The sequence below is a fragment of the Gopherus flavomarginatus genome, chromosome 6, assembly GCF_025201925.1.
Source record: "Gopherus flavomarginatus isolate rGopFla2 chromosome 6, rGopFla2.mat.asm, whole genome shotgun sequence".
NCBI lineage: Eukaryota > Metazoa > Chordata > Testudines > Testudinidae > Gopherus > Gopherus flavomarginatus.
This window is the reverse complement of record NC_066622.1, coordinates 37,756,415-37,774,564: the sequence shown is the minus strand read 5'-3', so window position 1 is coordinate 37,774,564 and position 18,150 is coordinate 37,756,415. Positions and strand designations below refer to the sequence as shown.

Below are 18,150 nucleotides of genomic sequence, written 5' to 3'. Positions count from 1 at the left end.
CACCTGGGCATTATACACTTCATGACATGCCAGGATTAAAAATGGGTAGGCCAGTGCTTTTAGGAATAATGTATTCTAAGTACTGGTCATGGACCAGTGAGCAGTCACTTTTCATCCCCATTTAAGATTTTGCTTCCTGGCAAAGTGGATAAAAATGAGTTTTTGATGAGGAAAAAAATATAGGCGGGTCAGTACCTGGTCCAAGGAGGGACAGAGTGTCTTTCTCTCTGAGCAGGGGCAGCGTGCTCAAGTTAAGTCTTTTGAGCCCGCAAACTGCTCATTATGAGGCAAGACCTCTGGTTAAAGCAAGAAAAGTGCTGGGTGTCCAGCAAGAGTTTGGGGAGCATTCCCCATAGGGAAACAGAGAGAAATGAGTCTTTCCAAAGTGGTTAATATACACTCTCTGTAAGAACTTATTGATTTATTTTATCTTGAAGCTGGTTTAGGTGAATTCAGAATTCGAGACTTGAATGATGAAATTAACAAACTCCTAAGAGAGAAGGGGCACTGGGAGGTCCGGATAAAGGAGCTGGGAGGTCCTGATTATGCAGTAAGTTTAAAACAACTGTGTGGGCAAACAACCTCTCTGCAGTTAACTATGAATGGCTAGCAAAGTGAAAGCCCATCAACCCAAGACTAGAAACTTTAATCTACTGAATATTGGATGACCGGCGTTTCATAGTGCATCCAACAGAGATGTATTAAACACGCTTGGTTATTTTTTTCATAGTTGCTGGTATTTCAATGATCAGCAAATCTTGTTCAGCCTCTAAACGTGTTGAATGGCATGTTAGATCAGATAGTGATATCTTATCTTTCTCTCCCTCTCCTGGTTCTGAAAATGACTATTTGATGACTTTCTTTCAGACTTAGGGTCTTGTTAAGATAAGGCTATTAGTGCTTTTTGTTCAGAATCTGAAGAGACACACAAACACTACTTGCCACTTTCTGTGGCTCCACTGTCCCGTATTACATGTCAGTGTGTAAAGGTGTTTAGCAGAGTGTAAATGCTCTCACTGATCATGAAATAATGAAATACTTGACTTTTGACGTTCAGGTCTCTGACACAAAACATCTCATGATGAAAAATTGAAATGTAATTTGTAGCACTGTCAATTAATCCACAGTTAACTCACGTGATTTTAATCGCAATTAATTGCAGTTTAGTTGCATTGTTTAAAAATAGAATACCAGTTGAAATTTATTAAATATTTTGGATGTTTTTCTACATTTTTTAAATATATTGATTTCAATTACAAGACAGTATACGAAGTTGACGCTGTTCATTTTATATTAGTATTTTTATTACAAATATTTGCACTGTAAAAAGATAAAAGAAATAGTATTTTTCAGTTCACCTCATACAAGTACTGTAGTGCATTCTCTTTATTGTGAAAGTGCAGCTTACAAATGTAGGGATTTTTTGTTACATAACTGAACTCAAAAACAAAACAATGTAAAACTTCAGTGCCTACAAGGCCATTCAGTCCTCCTTCTTGTTCAGCCAGTCGCTAAGAGACCACAAGTTTTTTTTACATATACAGGTGATAATGCTGCCCACTTCTTATTTACAATGTCACCAGAAAGTGAGAACAGACATTCATTTACATGGCACTTTTGTAGCTGGCATTGCAAGGTATTTACATGCCAGATATGCTAAATATTCATATGCCCCTTCATGCTTCGGCCACCATTCAAGAGGACATGCTTCTATGCTGATGATGCTCGTTTTTAAAAAAATGTGCTAATTAAATTAGTCACTGAAGTCCTTGGGGGGGAATTATATGTCTCCTGCTCTGTTTTACCTGTATTGTGCCATATATTTCATGTTATAGCAGTCTCAGTGATGATCCAGCACGTTTCTCATTTTAAGAACACTTTCACAGCAGATTTGACAAAACACAAAGAAGATACCAATGTGAGATTTCTAAAGATTGCTACAGCACTCAAACCAAGGTTTAGGAATCTGAAATACCTTCCAAAATCTGAGCAGGTCAAGATGTGGAACATGCTTCAAAAATCTTAAAAGACCAACACACTGATGCAGAAACTACAGAACCTGAACCACCAAAAAGAAAATCAACTTTCTGCAGGTGGCATCTGACTGAAATGATGAAAATGAAGATAGGTGAGTTTGCCCTGCTTTGGTTCATTATCGAGCAGAACCGTCATCAGCATGGATGCATGTCCTCTAGAATGGTGGTTGAAACATCAAGGGACATATGAATCTTTAGCGCATCTGTCACTAAATATCTTGCAACACCGGCTACAACAGTGCCATAAAAATACCTGTTCTCACTTTCAGGTGACACCATAAACAAGAAGCAGGCAGCATTATTTCCTGCAAATGTAAACAAACTTGTTTGTCTGAGCAATTGGCTGAACAAGAAATAGGACTGAGTGGACTTATAGGCTCTAAAGTTTTACATTGATTTTTTTTATTCAGTTTTTTTTGTGCATAATTCTATGTATGTAGTTCAGCTTTCACGATAAAGAGATTGTATTGCAGTACTTGTATTAGGTGAATTAAAAAATACTATATTTTGTTTTTTACAGTGCAAATATTTGTAATAAAAAATAGAGTGAGCACGGTACACTTTGTTTTCTGTGTTGTAAGTGAAATCAATATATTTGGAAATGTAGAAAACATCCAAAAATATTTAAATAAATGATATTCTATTATGGTTTAACAGTGCAGTTAATCACAATTTTTTTAGTTGCTTCACTGTCCTAGGAATTTGTGCTGATTTATCAAGCCCGTCTATTAAAAGTTGGACTAGTAAGGATCACATGGGGAGCCAGATAGTAAACTTCTGTGTATGGCATTTTAATCCCATCTTGTTCTTCTACTGTAAAATCCAGCGTGTGGGGTGACAAGGTGGGTCTGCTGTGGGTCAGAGTACTCCATGCTTTGCATAGTCCTAACTGCTTGGCGCTCTGTAAAAGAGAGGACATATTTTCTCTTTTGAAAAATAAAAAGATTGTCTGGGTGGGCTGCTACTCCTGAATCATCTGACATAGATAGAGAGCATTTTTTTAGCCTAGTAAACCAGAACATGGGTAGTGCTAATTAACATGGGGAAAGAAAAATGACCATGGACAGGAGCAATGATACTTTTTATCTATTTTATTTTTAAAGAGAGTTGGTCCTAAGATGCTAGATCATGAAGGAAAGGAAGTTCCAGGAAACAGGGGTTACAAATATTTTGGAGCTGCTAAAGATTTACCGGGTGTCAGAGAGCTCTTTGAAAAGGAACGTAAGTAACTTTAGCTACTTTTCAGAATTATTCGTTATTTCTGTATTGATGGGTGACTATCACAGATATGAAGTTTCCCCTTCTTCAGAATTGTGACTTTTTCAGCCAGGATAACATCAGAGTAATTTCTCTAGCATCTCTCCTGTCATACAAAATGTGTCATCGGAAATGTAGGGTGAATCCTAGGGAAGGAGGTGGGGAAAAGAATCTCTTTATGTAGGTGTCAGTCTAGTCAAACATTTACCACAGTATAACTAAGTCGTCATCCATTAAAAGCTCTTTCCTTGACTGAGAAGAAACCCATTTATTTGCGTGCCTGTTCTTTCACAGCCATGATTATCTTTGATTGGAATTAGATAAAATTGTTTTTCTGCACTCCCAAAGCTCAAATATTTTATATTAATTCAGTGACTGTTTCAAACAAGGGCAGGATGATAAAAGGGGAAATTGTGTGTCTTCTCTTCCCTTCCTTGTTTTAAATTCATGCTCCGTCTCCTGTATTTAGTATGAAGTAGGGACCACACTACTTTTCTAAGAGAGGATGGCATGCCCGTAAGCCCATAAAGCTAACTATGGTTAAAACTATTTGATGCTGTCCTGTTAAAATGACTCTGTGTTCAGCCCTCCACTCCAAGTTTCATATTGACTAAATTGTCATGACAAGTTGCTTCCTGTATTCACTATAATGCTTAAGGAGGCTAACTAATTTTGTAGTCAAAGGAAAAGGTAAATATCCTATGGAAGAAGTTTTTTCTGTATTTGTATGAGTTAGGTTTAATCTATCTTGTGAACTAGATAAGCCATTGATCAGTAACAGTATAGCAGTCTATATATAGTTTAATGGTCTATCTAATCTTCTATCTCAGTCACTTATCCATTGATCACCTGCCTCTTAAAAAAAAAAATCTCCTGTAATGTGTGCCCAGTGGACCTATTGATCCTTTGGCTGGTCCTAACCAATCTTATGTAAAAATATTGCATAATTTGGTCAAGAGGCATTTGGGCCTAAAAGCCCAAATGAAACCATTTAAAACTTTTTCCTCAGGAAGCCTTGCTCCAGAATCTCATTGGGTATGTCTACACTGCAATAAAACATCTACAGTTGACCTGTCTCAGCTGACTTGAGCTCGTGGCGTTCAAGCTGCAGGGCTATAATGTAGAGTTTTGAGCTTGGGCTGAAGCCCAGGCTGTGGGATCCTACTCCATGCAGAGTCCTAGAGCATGCTCTCCAGCCTGAGTGTCGACACTGCGATTTTATAGCCCCACTGCTCGAGCCTGTGTGTCTTGAGTCAGCTGCAGTTGTTTCATTGCAGTGTAGACATAACCACAGAGGACCATGTGGGGATTTCCCTGTCCACTTTAGATATTGTTATCCACAGCTGAAGTAGAGTTTGTAGAATTCAAAGAAAAACTACTTTCTAGGAGCACTGGTTGGCAGCATGAAGCTGGCATCAGCCTAAAGAAAATTGCCAGAAAGTGGAAACTGATGGGAATGTGAGAGGTTAGGATGATGGTCAGAAAACAGTCTGAATGCAAATTAATCTGCTTTGCTAGACAAGTGGTACAGGGTTGATGTGATCCATGAGGGCAGGACCAGCTGTTAAGATTGGTAGAATTTCACTTTTTTGGGGGTGGTTGAAAGTGTGGTGGTCGCTTTTCCTTCAGCCCTCCCTCCTCCAAGGAAGACTCGAGCTGAGCTTATGAAGGCTATTGACGCAGAGTATTACGGCTACAGGGATGAAGATGATGGTGTCTTGGAGCCATTGGAACAGGAACATGAAAAGAAAGGTATGTGAGATAAAAAAATCCTATATAAACAGGGTGCAGTTTCATTTAAGGCTGTTTCTGATGTCCCCAGCTTGTTACATGTGACCATCTGCAAGTTACATGTTGCTAGAGCAGAACTGTTTTTTTTTTCTTTTCTTTTCCCTTTTACTCTTTAAAATGGTGCTTCACTGCATTTTCTTCTGGCTTGTAGATCTTCATTGTGCATAGCAGCAAAGAATCCTGTAGCACCTTATAGACTAACAGACGTTTTGGAGCATGAGCTTTCGTGGGTGAATACCCACTTTGAAGAAGTGGGTATTCACCCACGAAAGCTCATGCTCCAAAACATCTGTTAGTCTATAAGGTGCTACAGGATTCTTAGTCTGGATCTGTAAAAGCAGCAAACACGGCTACCCCTCTGATACTTCATTGTGCATAGTTCTACCTACAGTGAGTAAGCAGTAGTCCTATCTTTGTGAGTTTTTTAACTTAGTGTACTGTAAAGCTCTTTGATAGGAATATTTTTGTTGTCTCATTTAACTACTATGCTTCCATTTAAAATAAAAGGATAGGCAAGGGAAGTGGGTATCTTCCTGTCACTCTTTCTGGATATCTCTTGCTGAAATCTCAGTGTAAAACTTTATTCAGCAACCTTTGATTTGGTTATATAAAAATCAAATACAGGAAAACTAGCATATTTTCATTTAAAGAGGAGATGAAATCTCTCTCATTCCTCCATCTGCTTCCAAACAAAAGTATAAAGCTGCAAGGGCTAATTTTTGTTGGAAGCCAGCTGGTTTACACCTTTCCACTAAAGCCAGTGGGTGCTGGAGAGTCTGGATATCTAGGTACTATACCAGGCACTGCCACTGTCACAGGCTTTAGGAACGTTAGCCTCTCTGTACCTCTGTTTCCTGTCTGTAAAATGAAGATACCAGTTTCCCTGCTTATGTGTAGCACTTTAAGGTCTATACTAGCCCTGATTGCTAGTATTACTATGGTGGAGCATACGTGAATTCAATAAAACATCTTGCAAAAAAAAGTCCGTTGGAATGTAACCTAAACTTAGCGTTTAGAAATGTGCATTGGGAAAACTGGTTAAGTTATTTATACAGCAAACCATTTAGGATCAATAAAGGAGTAGAAACAATTTGTATGATTTACCATCTGACTCCAGTTAGCCTACGCATGCTCCAAACTGTTATGTTTGTAATCACAAGGATACAGGGGAAACTAATAATTTTAATTCATTTAGTATGGAAGGAATGAGCCTAAAGCAAATTAGATGAGCCACAGAGGAAATAGCTGAGCTGCTGTAATTGATTATAAAGGGAAGCTCTGTAAATAGTTATGAAATACTGCCTTTCACCTGGTTTTTCCTCCCCAGTATGACATCAATATTTATAGGGAAAACATTAGGTTGACTTGAGTTAGCTCGTCTGCATAGCAACCAGTAAAAGTCTCAGGTTCTGCCTTCTTGAATTGAATACCTGTGTCATTCTAGTTGTAGACTTGATATTATTCCATTGACTTTGTCCCTTTCTGGTTTAGTTCAGTCTCTCTTGAATACATAGAGACAAATCTGCATTATATACTTCAGGTAGCTCAGTGGTTTGAGCTGCTAAACCCAGAGTTGTAAGTTCAATCCTTGAGGCGGATTTAGGGATCTGGGGCAAAAATCAGTCTGGGGATTGATCCCGCTTTGAGCAGGGGGTTGGACTAGATGATTTCCCAAGGTCCCTTCTATCATAACCTAGTCCCAGATTTGGACCTTAGCGTCCAAAATATGGGGGTTAGCATGAAAACCTCCAAGCTTAGTTACCCGCTTGGACCTGGTAAAGCTGCCACCACCCAAAAAATTAGAGTGTTTTGGGGCACTCTGGTCCCCCCCAAAAACCTTCCCTGGGGACCCCAAGACCCAAATCCCTTGAGTCTCACAACCAAGGGAAATAAACCTTTTCCCTTCCCCCCTCCAGGTGTTCCTGGAGAGAGACACCGAAGCAAGCTTCGTGAATCTAAACAGAGGGATTCCACCCTCCCCATTCCCAGTCTTGGAAAACAGAAGTACCGAGAGTTAATCTCTCTTTCCCCCCTCACCCAGAGGGTATGCAAAGTCAGGCTAGTAAATCTAACACACACAGATTTCCCCCTGACTTCTTCCTCCCACCAATTCCCTGGTGAGTACAGACTCAATTTCCCTGGAGTTCCCCACTAAAGAAAAGACTCCAACAGGTCTTAAAAAGAAAGCTTTATATAAAAAGAAAAATACATAAAAATGGTCTCTCTGTATTAAGGTGACAAATACAGGGTCAATTGCTTAAAAGAATATTGAATAAACAGCCTTATTCAAAAAGAATACAATTTAAAGCACTTCAGCAACTATAGATATGTAAATACAAAAGAAAAAAACCATATAACTCACTATCTGATCTTTTTGTACTTACAACTGGGAAACAGAAGATTAGAAAGCAGGAAACAGAAATTACTTCTCATAGCTGAGAGAGAGGCAGACAGACAACCCCAGAACAAAGGACTCCCTCACAAAGTTCCCTCCACCCAGATTTGAAAAAGTCTTGTTTCCTGATTGGTCCTCTGGTCAGGTGGTTCAGATTACTTTTTTCCAGGTGTAAGAGACATTAACCCTTAGCTATCTGTTTATGACACCTTCCAACCCTGATGTTCTGTTCTGTTCTAGGTGAGTCAAATGATGATGATATCAGAGCCACAGGTTATGCACTCAACCTTTTTTCAAGTCCCTTATAACAGCCTTTTCTTTCATGACTTTTCCCCCCTTGTTTCTAACTTCAGGCTTGTTTTTCCTGCAGAGCTGTTCTTTTTGGCTAGCCAGTCTGTGACCTGATCTTCACATAAATGCTAATGTGATGTGTACTCATCAACTTGCATATGTTTTGCTGCAGCTAGAAGGAGCAAACATTCAGTTGTAACATGTTTCAGCAGACCCCATGTGTTGCACAGTACACAGCACCTGAATTCAGCTGCAAAGCCAGGTCCCTTTTCACTACCTGCAATTTCAGTAGCACAGGGATGCTGAAAGCTGTGCAGTAGGGAGAGGTATATAGGAAACCATGTTAAAAGAGCCTCTGAAGACTGCAGGCTGCTGCCTAGCTTCCTAGTTACCACAGGATCTAGTGCTAGTGCCTCAAATCAGAGTCTTGCTGCACACCTGGGGTCGGAGCATAATTTGGCTTCCTCCTGGGTAGAATGTGGAGGGACAGAAGTAGGTAAGAATAGATGCAGCTGATATAAAGAGGGTGATGATCTAGCAATGGTTGGAGTGGTGAGAGGAGCAGCATGCTGGGCGCACAAGGGAAGTGGGTAGAGGCAGCAGTAATGGCTTGGGACTGGGCTGCCATTGACCATGGAATAGAAGCATTTGGCAGGAATGAGATTGGATCCTTTGGGGAGGGAATAGTGGGAGAGCACAGTGGAAGGAGTGGGTCAGACTCTTATAGGGATATGAGAGTAGCAACAGTTCGAGTGTTGTGGGATGGAGATTAAAGTGGGGTGGAAGGTAGCAATAGGTGGGAACAGGGAGGGTCTGGGAGTTCAAATACATAGGAAAGAGTGAAGTATTAGAGTGAAAACAAGATCAGAGCATATAGGGGCTGCTGCAAACATTAAAAACGTATAGTGTTATGTCTTGGCATCATTGGTTAGACAGGAGTGGCAGTATACTAGATTCAAGTGACTGCCTAAGAAACTTTCTCCCCAAGTGACATTGTGCCGTTTGTAATAAATGGAGATGCTCAGTCCCCTTGGTCTGAATGCGGGAGGAGGGAATTTAATTGGTTCATGTAAGGTGGAATTTTTTGGCCTCTGGAGCATGCAGTAAGGAGTATATGTTTTCTCTAGCTTCTTTTGATTGGGTGGAGGTTCAGGGTTATGGGGTCCCATGAAGAAGGTGGTTATTTTGGTGGGCAATTCATTGGAGTTTGGGAAAATAATATTTTGGACTTTTAACTTGTGTGTGTGTGTGTGTGTGTTTCAAAAGCTTGTGTAAGCTCCTAGAATTGTTGGGATGGGTGCTTCAGATATACTGGGAGAAAGAAAAATGTGATGGACTGCCCCAAAGTAGTAGCACGTGGCATCTTTATTTTTCTATTTAAAAAATCTTAAAGGTCACCAGTTATGTGAGACATCATCCAGGCTCTTCTATGGTCTGATCATGTGAGATATAGAATTTAAAAGGTTATACACTACTTGAACTTTCCTAATTAGCAAGAGCTTTCTTTTTCACTACTTACGCTATCACATAGCAGCACAACTATATGACTGTGGTCAGCTTTTCCTCCTGTAATTTTGTTTCTTTACATGAATAAAGAGGGGCTAGTAATTCCCCACTTACTGTCAAAGATGAAAAATTGCTGCTTTCTGGGTATTGTAACTCTAACTGCATGATAAGAAAGCTATTAGCAAATCTCTGTGGGCTTTTTAGAGACATTGCTGTCTTCTTTGTTAGGAGACTGACTAACCTTGAATGATTGAGATGGGCTGTCATTGCATACGTTGGTAGTCCTTGCAGGATATTTGCAGGCTCATTTGAGATAAATGTGGACCCTAACATGAAGGCTGCAATATCAGGTAAAGGCATGAAGAAAAGAGGAGTGAAGCAATGTTCATGCTACTTATAACTTGAAGTAGCACAGCTACTGTTATAGTTAAAGGTGTATTAGCATTTGCAGTACCCCAGGTATAGTAGCCCAACAGCAGTTATCCACACCATAAAGTCTACAACCAATTCGTTACCTTTAAAAAAAAAAAAAAAAAAAAGTAAACTTCATTTGGCATGGTTTATAAAATGGAGAAAATAAAAATGAGTCAAGGAGAACATGGTTTAACCATGTAATAATTATTCAAGTAAGAGAAAGTTTGTATTTGACAGTCTTATGGTACAATAACTGCCATCAAGCAGCCTGTTTTCGTGTGCCTGCTTGCACTATAAATATAGCTATGGTATGGAATCCATTTAGAACAGTGTTCCCTGGATGTGGTTACGACATAGTTATAGTGTGGAGTTTGGGCCATTAACCATGTTCTGTAACCAGTCTAACAACTTGGTCACATCCAAGGTTTAGCCTGGTTAAAGTGCAGTTCACACTAAGTGTGACTTTGTCTCCCTCTGGTGGACAACTACCTTTACTTGTTTTGGATCTTCCTCTGCCTTTGAACTAATGGACCTAATCCTTTTGCTTAATCAGCAGAAGCTCATGCTTTTTAGATGCATGTCCCAGGTTCAATCCCTGTGGATCTAACTAGGAGCATTGTTACAAGTGCATGGTAAAAGTCTGTGTACAAGAGCTTAGAAGAATTAGCATCAGCTCTAGAACTGACTTTCATGTCTGACGTTGCCTTTAAACCTAGTTATGTAGTTTTTTTTATTTTTCCAACCAGTCATAGCAGAAGCAGTGGAAAAATGGAAAGTAGAGAGAGAGGCACGACTTGCGGGAGGTGACAAGGAGGAGGAAGAGGAGGAAATTAACATCTATGCCGTCGATGATGAGGTACCCCAGTGAATAAGAGACCGAAGTCTTGATAGCAATTAGTGTTAGCCTGGATAGCATGAGTATCCTTTAGATGTCTTCAGCGTTAATTACTTGGAAGCAGAGTGGCTGCTTTGTTCTGAAGAGAATTTTGCTACCCTCTGTATTCTCTGCATGAGTAGGGCCCTACCAAATTCATGGTCCATTTCGGTTAATTTAACTGTCACAGAATTTTAAAAATCATAATTTTTGATTATCTGACATTTCAGATAGTGTTGTAATTGTAGGGGTCCTGCCCCAAAAAGGAGTTGGGGGTGGTAGTGTCGCAAGTTTATTGTAGGGGGAATGTGGTACTGCTGCCCTCACTTTTGCGCTGCTGCTGGCAGTGGCACAGCTTTCAGAGCTGGGCAACTGGAGAGTCACTGCCAGCAGATGCACAGAAGTAAAGGTGGCACGATATTGTATTGCCACCCTTGCTTCTGCTCTGTTGCCTGCAAAGCTGGGCCCGCAGTCAGCAAGTGCCACTCTCTAGCTGCATAGCTCTGAAGGAAGCAGCACAGAAATAAGGGTGGCATGGTCTGATATTGCCACCCTTACTTCTGCAATGCTGCTGGCAGGGCACTGCCCTCAGAGCTGGGCACCTGGCCAACAGCTGCCACTCTCCGGGTGCCCAGCTCTGAAGGCAGCGAAGAAGTAAGGGTGACAATACTATAGCCTGCCTAAAATAACCTTATGATCCCCCTGCAACTCCTTTTTGGGTTAGAACCTGCAATTTGAGAAACGTTGGTCTCCCCCATGAAATCTATATAGTATGGGGTAAAAGCACCCAAGACCAGATTTCACAGTGCATTTTTCATGGCTGTGAATTGTTAAAGCCTCGTGCATGAGTGTTTGTGGTTGATACAAATTAACACTAGAATGGGGCTTTTGGTCTCACTCTAAGCATGACTTCGAATCAGAGTCAGCGACCTGAGAAGGCTTTTTCCTGTGGCTGGAATGAAAACCAAGTAAAAAGACTGATTTTGCGGTTTTTATTTGTGGGAGATATTGACATAGATGGCATTTGAGACTCTGAATCTCTCAAAAGGTTTTACTTATCAGTACAGATACAACAGTGTGCAATATGTAGAATATTTAGTGTCTGTAGCTGAACTTAAGTTGTTTTGTGTACAGTAGAACTTCACTTATTTACGCTTTGATGTACTACAAAACCATCCTCCAGCTTTGCTCTTCTAGTGTTAACGAGCAGGGGTACTACTGTGACATCACACTTCCTGCAGGGCAATGTGGGGAGTGCATGTCACTGCTAACCCTATCCCACACTTGCTGAGACCCTGAGATAGGGCTACTTCTGTCTCCTATTCCTGGGAGGTCAGCAGCATTGCAGAAGCATGTTCTCTGCTGGACCTGTCATAGGAACTAGTTTAGCTGACAAAGTTTGCCTTGCTGTTCCCCCACCACCTTGCTCTATCTATATCTATGCTATCTCCTGTGGCTACATTGAGCCCAGCTGTGGGGAGTGAGGAGGGTGGTGGTGTCAGCTCTTGAGCAACCACTTGACAGAAAAATGGCATGGCTGTCTCTGTAAAAGCCCCGATCCCCTGCCTGAGTTAACTTGTTTGTCTACACTGCCCCGGCTGAGAAATGTGGGAAAAGTAAGAACGTGGCCCCACATCCATACATCAGCAGCACAAGGGATGGCATCTGGTACAGAGGAAAGTAAGCAACTCTGTTTTAGGACTTCAAGTAGCAGGGTCAGGGTGGTGTGATACTTCCCTATTGCTGCGTGGAGTGCACCGTCTCCTGCAGCGGTCATGCCCCCAGCACTTTGTGGTTCGCAAGCCTCATTAATTTGCTTTGGGTTTACCTCCACTACTGCAGATCAGTGAGGTTTAGCTGTAATGACCTGTTGATGGGAACTGCAAAATAAGTTTGTTTAAATGTCTTTAATTTTGTAGTCTGATGAGGAAAGCGCCAAAGAAAAAGAAGCTGAAGAAGGGCAGCAGAAATTTATTGCCCATGTTCCAGTGCCATCACAACAAGAGGTAAGAAATAATGGGGAGGCAAAGGCACGTGGGACATTCGCAGGCTATTACAATGCAGGACCTAAACAATGGCAGGCATCCTACAGAAAGTGTTTCCTACTAGGGGGCAGATCTCCTGGGTTCTCTTCCTGAATATCGTCTCGCTGTGGAAATCACTTAAGTTCTTCACTTCCATTTATCCATCTTTGAAATGGGGATGTTTACCTTCCAGGAGTGTTATGAGACATAACATTTGTAGTTTCAAATGCTTTCATCTGAGAGTCTCAAACATTTTGTAAAGTAGTGTGCAAATAAGAATATACATGGTGACGGGTTACTCGAAAGATAGAAAGTTATTGGTGGCAAACCAGGCTAAGTTTTTGTGTTTGGAGTTTTAGCATCTAGATTTTTTCTTGTTAACTTTTAATGCCTCTATTTTTGATTGCTTTGTTTGTTTAGGGAATCAAGTGACCATTCTTAAAAATGGCCCTGGTTAGATGAGCCTGAAATCAGTCACTCTTTTTTTCTGTTTGCTTTTGAAACTGTTCTAGGGTACAACTTAGCTTAATTTTATCAATTTACCTGAAACAACTCTTGAGACTTCTCACCCAGTTTGTTTACCTAGCACTAGATGTGCCTCTGCCTCACACAGATACCCCATAGTGCTTGGCACCGGAGCCGCAGAGGAAAGAGAAGACGACAGTAATATATCCATATGAAGTGGTTGATACATATAGTGTTAATCTATGCTAAAATGAGATGGCAAAATTATAGGGGAGAGAGATGCTGCAGACTGGATAGCAGTACTGTCGATTCAGTGAGCACAGCACTGTGAGGAACAGTCAGAACAGGGTATCTGATGCTGAACTACTATTGATGATGTAGGCAAGGGGAATTCTAGGGGGATTCCAGTTGTAAAGCAGAAAAGTTGTCTCTTGGGTAAATATATGCAAGTGTTAATGGACCAGACCCTTTTCCGTTGTCAGTGTTACTCACTGGAATATAATAATCTGTATCTAATGAGTGTGGATATAATTTATAATAGTGTTCAGCCTCTGGAATTGAACTTTTTAAAGGTCATGTACTAGATACAGTCTCATTCAGACAAATATGTAATTTTTTTTAATAGGAATAACATTTATTTTGCAGTGTACTGTGAATAAGAATTATGTGGATTTCAAAAGGAATGAGGAGTGTATTTTAATTTATCTTGTGATGTTTGTATAGAAATGCTGTTTTACATTAACTAAGCTTTGAACCTTTTATGATGTAAAGGTTCCTAAAAAGAGGCATGATCAATAACACGGCCTTATCCTAAGATATAAATCAGTGTAGCTGCAATTCTGCTTCTTATTTTGTACTCATTGTGGTCATATTTGACTTTCAGAGAGAACAATTAGAGAGGGGGGGGAAATAAATGACAACACTGATTGTAAAAACGAGTGGAGTTGCACCAATTGATTTATATCCTTAAGACAAATGTAGAACTTATTGATCATTTTCTCCTTGGCAGTCTTTTAAATAACATCCATATTTTTTACATGCAGCTGGAATTTGTGCACAAAACTTTTGAAATGCTAGAGTTTGGTTCAGACCAAAACCCAGGATCTGAATTTTCTCATGTGTTTGGAAGTTCAGATCCAGACTTCGTGGCTAAGGGCTGTCTCTTTTAAAAAATAAATAAATAAATAAATAATTGTTGCATGTGTTTGAGCATAGATGCAGAGTTCAAGTGAGGATGTTTAATCCTGTAATTGTGTCGGGAACATAGTGGTGATTTTATTAAGACTGCAGCATAGGCAGGCAGATTTCTTTGATTAAAAAAAACAGCAAACCAGTCTTGTTTTCTAGACTCTGAAATGAAGAGTAAACAGTACGAATTAATTAACCTACTGTGGTATGGATTTAGCCTACTTTTAGAGCTGTCATCCAAATCTCATTGCAAAGCCTTGTAATGGGAAAATGGCTCACTTAAATTATTTTATCCAGTCGGAGTTCTGAGCAGATTGTCATATCCAATATAATGGAAAATGAGTCAGTCCAGAGAAGGTTTTTAAATACTAATGTACAGTAGCAAAGCTGTAAAGTCATCAGTATCTTCCATTCCAATGATAGCCTTTGCTGACCAACATTAGTTTTTAGCTGAACGTTGGAAGCAATATGAATACTATTGCTGCTTCTGTCCCTGTGTAGTACTGCTTTCTAATAAAAGGCCAGCTTCTTCCAGCCTTCAGACTGCTTTCTTTTCTGCCTGATCTATAATCTCTGGGTTTTAGTGATTTGAACTGAAAGTTGAATTATTTTATGTTTTGTATTTACAGATTGAGGAAGCTCTTGTGCGGAGGAAGAAGATGGAGCTTCTCCAGAAGTATGCCAGTGAAACTCTCATGGCACAAAGTGAAGACGCGAAAAGGCTCCTAGGGTTGTAGTGTCTCACCACGTAGTGGCATGTTTATTTTTTATTTTTTACAATCCATCCTGACAGCAGTTATTTTGATCCCCTAAATATAGACTCATCAGCAACTGTGTTAGTCTTTGCTGATGCTAAGACTAAAAGGTGATCCTCCTGCATATTTTCCTAAAACACTCCAATGTTTTAGGTAGACTACTCCATATAGGTTTGTCCTCTTATCTTTCTCCACCCTAAGGAATGTATTTGTTGTCCCTCAGTCTCAAAAAAGACCAACAAAAATAAGTTGGCCTCCTTCATGTTTTCAGTACTATTTTTTTTTTCTAGCTTCCATTTATTTCCCCTACTTCCCTGTTTTCCCTTTCTCTAGTGGTCACTTCCATAGTGACCACTCTTGAATAGAAAAGCAAACCAAAGCGTTTCCTTCTGAAACTAGAGGAGATGCCCTAGGAGTGACATGGCTGGCAAATACTTTTCATTCCTCCACATTCTGACTATTAATTCTGCCATCCTGTGGTGACCTCTAGATGGAGGTCTGCTAATTCTAAACTATTAGGATAGCCTATAACCTCTTAGTTTGAGATGGAGTTTGAAGACTGTTTGTTTCCATGACTATTTTATAAATTTCAGAAAAATCACTAAAACTCTGAAGAAGTAAACTCTCATTTATCTGCCCAAGCAGTGCAGTTTTCTTGTAGTCTGTCTAAAGTTTTTTTCCTGTTATCATTCATGACTGTTGCTGGATGGATTGCTAGAGTGCTGGATATTTCAGCAATTATTGTAATTACTTTTTCACCTTTGTATTAAGTTACTCAGATCTTTTTAGTAAAGCATTTTATACAAACTAATTTTTTTCTATATTGTTTTCAGTCTGACTCAAAAATAATGTGTTTTCTTTACTATAAACACAGAAGGGAAGTCATAAGATCCCTTAGCCAGAGGGCTGTTAACTCTCGCATAACCAGCTGCTCTTGGCTGCTGTAGCACAAAAAGAGGCAATCTCTGAGGTACCCAAGCTATGTAGTTTTAATAACCTGTGAACCCTGAATATCTTACAAAGTGTACAGGCATGAATGGAGACTAACTGGAAGTCACTCCTGTTCAGAGCATAGTCTATGAGAAATGTAGTGATCAACGAACAGGCATTTTGTGCTAGCTAAAGTTCCCAGGCAGTCTTAAAATGTAGCCCCTGTGTATCACATTGCGATAATCCAGTCTGAAGATGGCAAAGGTATGGATTACTGTGATGAGGTCTGTATCTTGCCTAGTATAGATATTTTAAAAAAATAAAAGCACTCAAGGCCACTACTGCTATTTCTGGACCTACACGAAGAGTAGAGAATCTGAGCAGAAGCAGAGAATCTGACAACACCTAAATTGGAAACTTGAGTAACACACATATCTCCCTCAATCAAAGGAGTTGATAACACTACCACAATTTCTTGAGTCTTTTCCCTAGCTAGTCTTCTTTGGGCAGAGTTTTTGCCATTTTGCCCTAATCTGAACTCGGATCTTGGTCAGCGACTGTGGCAAGGGCCATCAGCTGTTAACAAACAAATGTGAAGCTGGGTGTGACCTGCATATTGAAAGCCCCTCAGCCTATACCACTTCACTAACTTTCCTTGCAGCATGTCGTGTTGAACAGGATGATTGTCAGAAACCTACTGTACTTGCTTAAGAGAACCCTTGGAACAGATGAGCAATTGCTCAATGCTGTCCTCTGGATCCTCTGAAAATGGAGCTCTTCAAACAGGGACTGCAGCTTTTCAACACCATCTTGTGCTCAGTGACCATAAAGGACACATGAACACTTGAGGCTTTTTAATTTTGTGTATCTACTTCCACAAAAACCTACTGCCTTGACCCAGTGCGATGTCTATGCTCTGGGGTAAAACTGCGTTGAGTAGGGTCAGTGAAGCCTATAGTGACTTCAGATATTTTCAGAGTAGTGTTTGTTACATCATAACATGGTTTATGTAACGGGCTTCCAGGTGTTTCAGCAGGGGGGACGGATAGCTTAGTGGTTTGAGCATTTGCCTGCTAAACCCAGGGTTCTGAGTTCAGTCCTTGAGGGGGCCACTTAGGGATGTGGGGCAAAATCAGTACTTGGTGCTGCTAGTGAAGGCAGGGGGCTGGAGTCAATGACCCTTCCAGTTCTATGGTATAGGTATATCTCCATATATTATTAGTATGACTCAACTACTTTATGAAAATTGCTGTATGCAATGACTTTTATCCCCACACACTTGGAACTACAGTATGCTAATGTAAAATGAGAGCCAATAAGAGGTAGCGGGAAAAGATGGTTTTTCAAAAGAAATTTGAAAATGGGCCATGAGAAGCGCATACCAGCTGCCGAAAAGGGTTGTTTCCACTTTGCAACTGAAGAAAGAGATCATTTAGTTTTAATGTGGAAAAACAGATATTGTATGTAATTATAGAATATAATTCTAGGTTGACTGTTGCATTAATATCTTGCCTAATTGGGTTAATTTGTCTGATTGTAGGCTCATGACCAAGATTTGACTCAACCAGTTTGTTTAGCAAGCTTGTTTAATTTAATTCCCCCTCTTTTCTCTGCAAGAACATTGATGAGAAAGTCATGGTAATTGTTTGTAGAAGAGGGTTAATGAATGGGAAACATGAGCACCATAAATAATTGTGTTATAACATTCAATGCTATAGCCCTTTCATTTCATTTAAAGTGTTAACATCCCATTGAGCATAGCCATGAGATGGAGTGCTAAGACACACAATTTAGGAGTCTTTGAAAAGCTGCAGATATTCTGGAGGAATGAACCTCCTAAATAGGTTTGTGTGGGGGACATTACAGAATGCAACCATTGCACATTGTTTGATTGTTATGCCATATGAAGGATATAGCTACATGCAGCTCTTAAGCAGTGGTTATCAACCCCTTCCATGCTGGGACTCATCTTCCATTTAGCAATGTGGGAAGGGCAGGGTGGTTGTGACCCTCCCCCGAAACCTGTTTAACTCCTGGGGAGTGGGTCATACAAACTTCAATTGCTGTTCAGTTAATTTCTGGCCTACATTAATGTTTAAATATGCTTGAGCAGATAACTAAGAAAGGTATGATGCTTTCAGTTTTTGCTCATAACCTTTTTCTTTAAGTTTTTGTTGCTTTGCAGATAAAAGCTGCTGACTGCTTTGTGAGCATGTCTCCTTTG

The 18,150-nt window shown here is 40.1% G+C and overlaps 1 protein-coding gene across 4 annotated transcripts in view; it reads left to right on the top strand.

Annotated features, from left to right (window-relative positions):
- The window catches only part of ISY1 (ISY1 splicing factor homolog), a 31,483-nt gene extending 15,676 nt beyond the window's left edge, over nt 1-15,807 (top strand). For all 4 annotated transcript variants that reach the window (XM_050957905.1, XM_050957904.1, XM_050957903.1 and 1 more), the window contains 6 exons: nt 438-550; nt 3,140-3,257; nt 4,923-5,045; nt 10,437-10,546; nt 12,484-12,570; nt 14,871-15,807. In XM_050957905.1, coding sequence (XP_050813862.1) covers nt 438-550; nt 3,140-3,257; nt 4,923-5,045; nt 10,437-10,546; nt 12,484-12,570; nt 14,871-14,978 — 659 coding nt within the window. In that variant the 3' untranslated portion in view covers nt 14,979-15,807. The remainder of the gene's footprint in view (nt 1-437; nt 551-3,139; nt 3,258-4,922; nt 5,046-10,436; nt 10,547-12,483; nt 12,571-14,870) is intronic.
- The last annotated feature ends 2,343 nt before the right edge of the window (nt 15,808-18,150 follow it).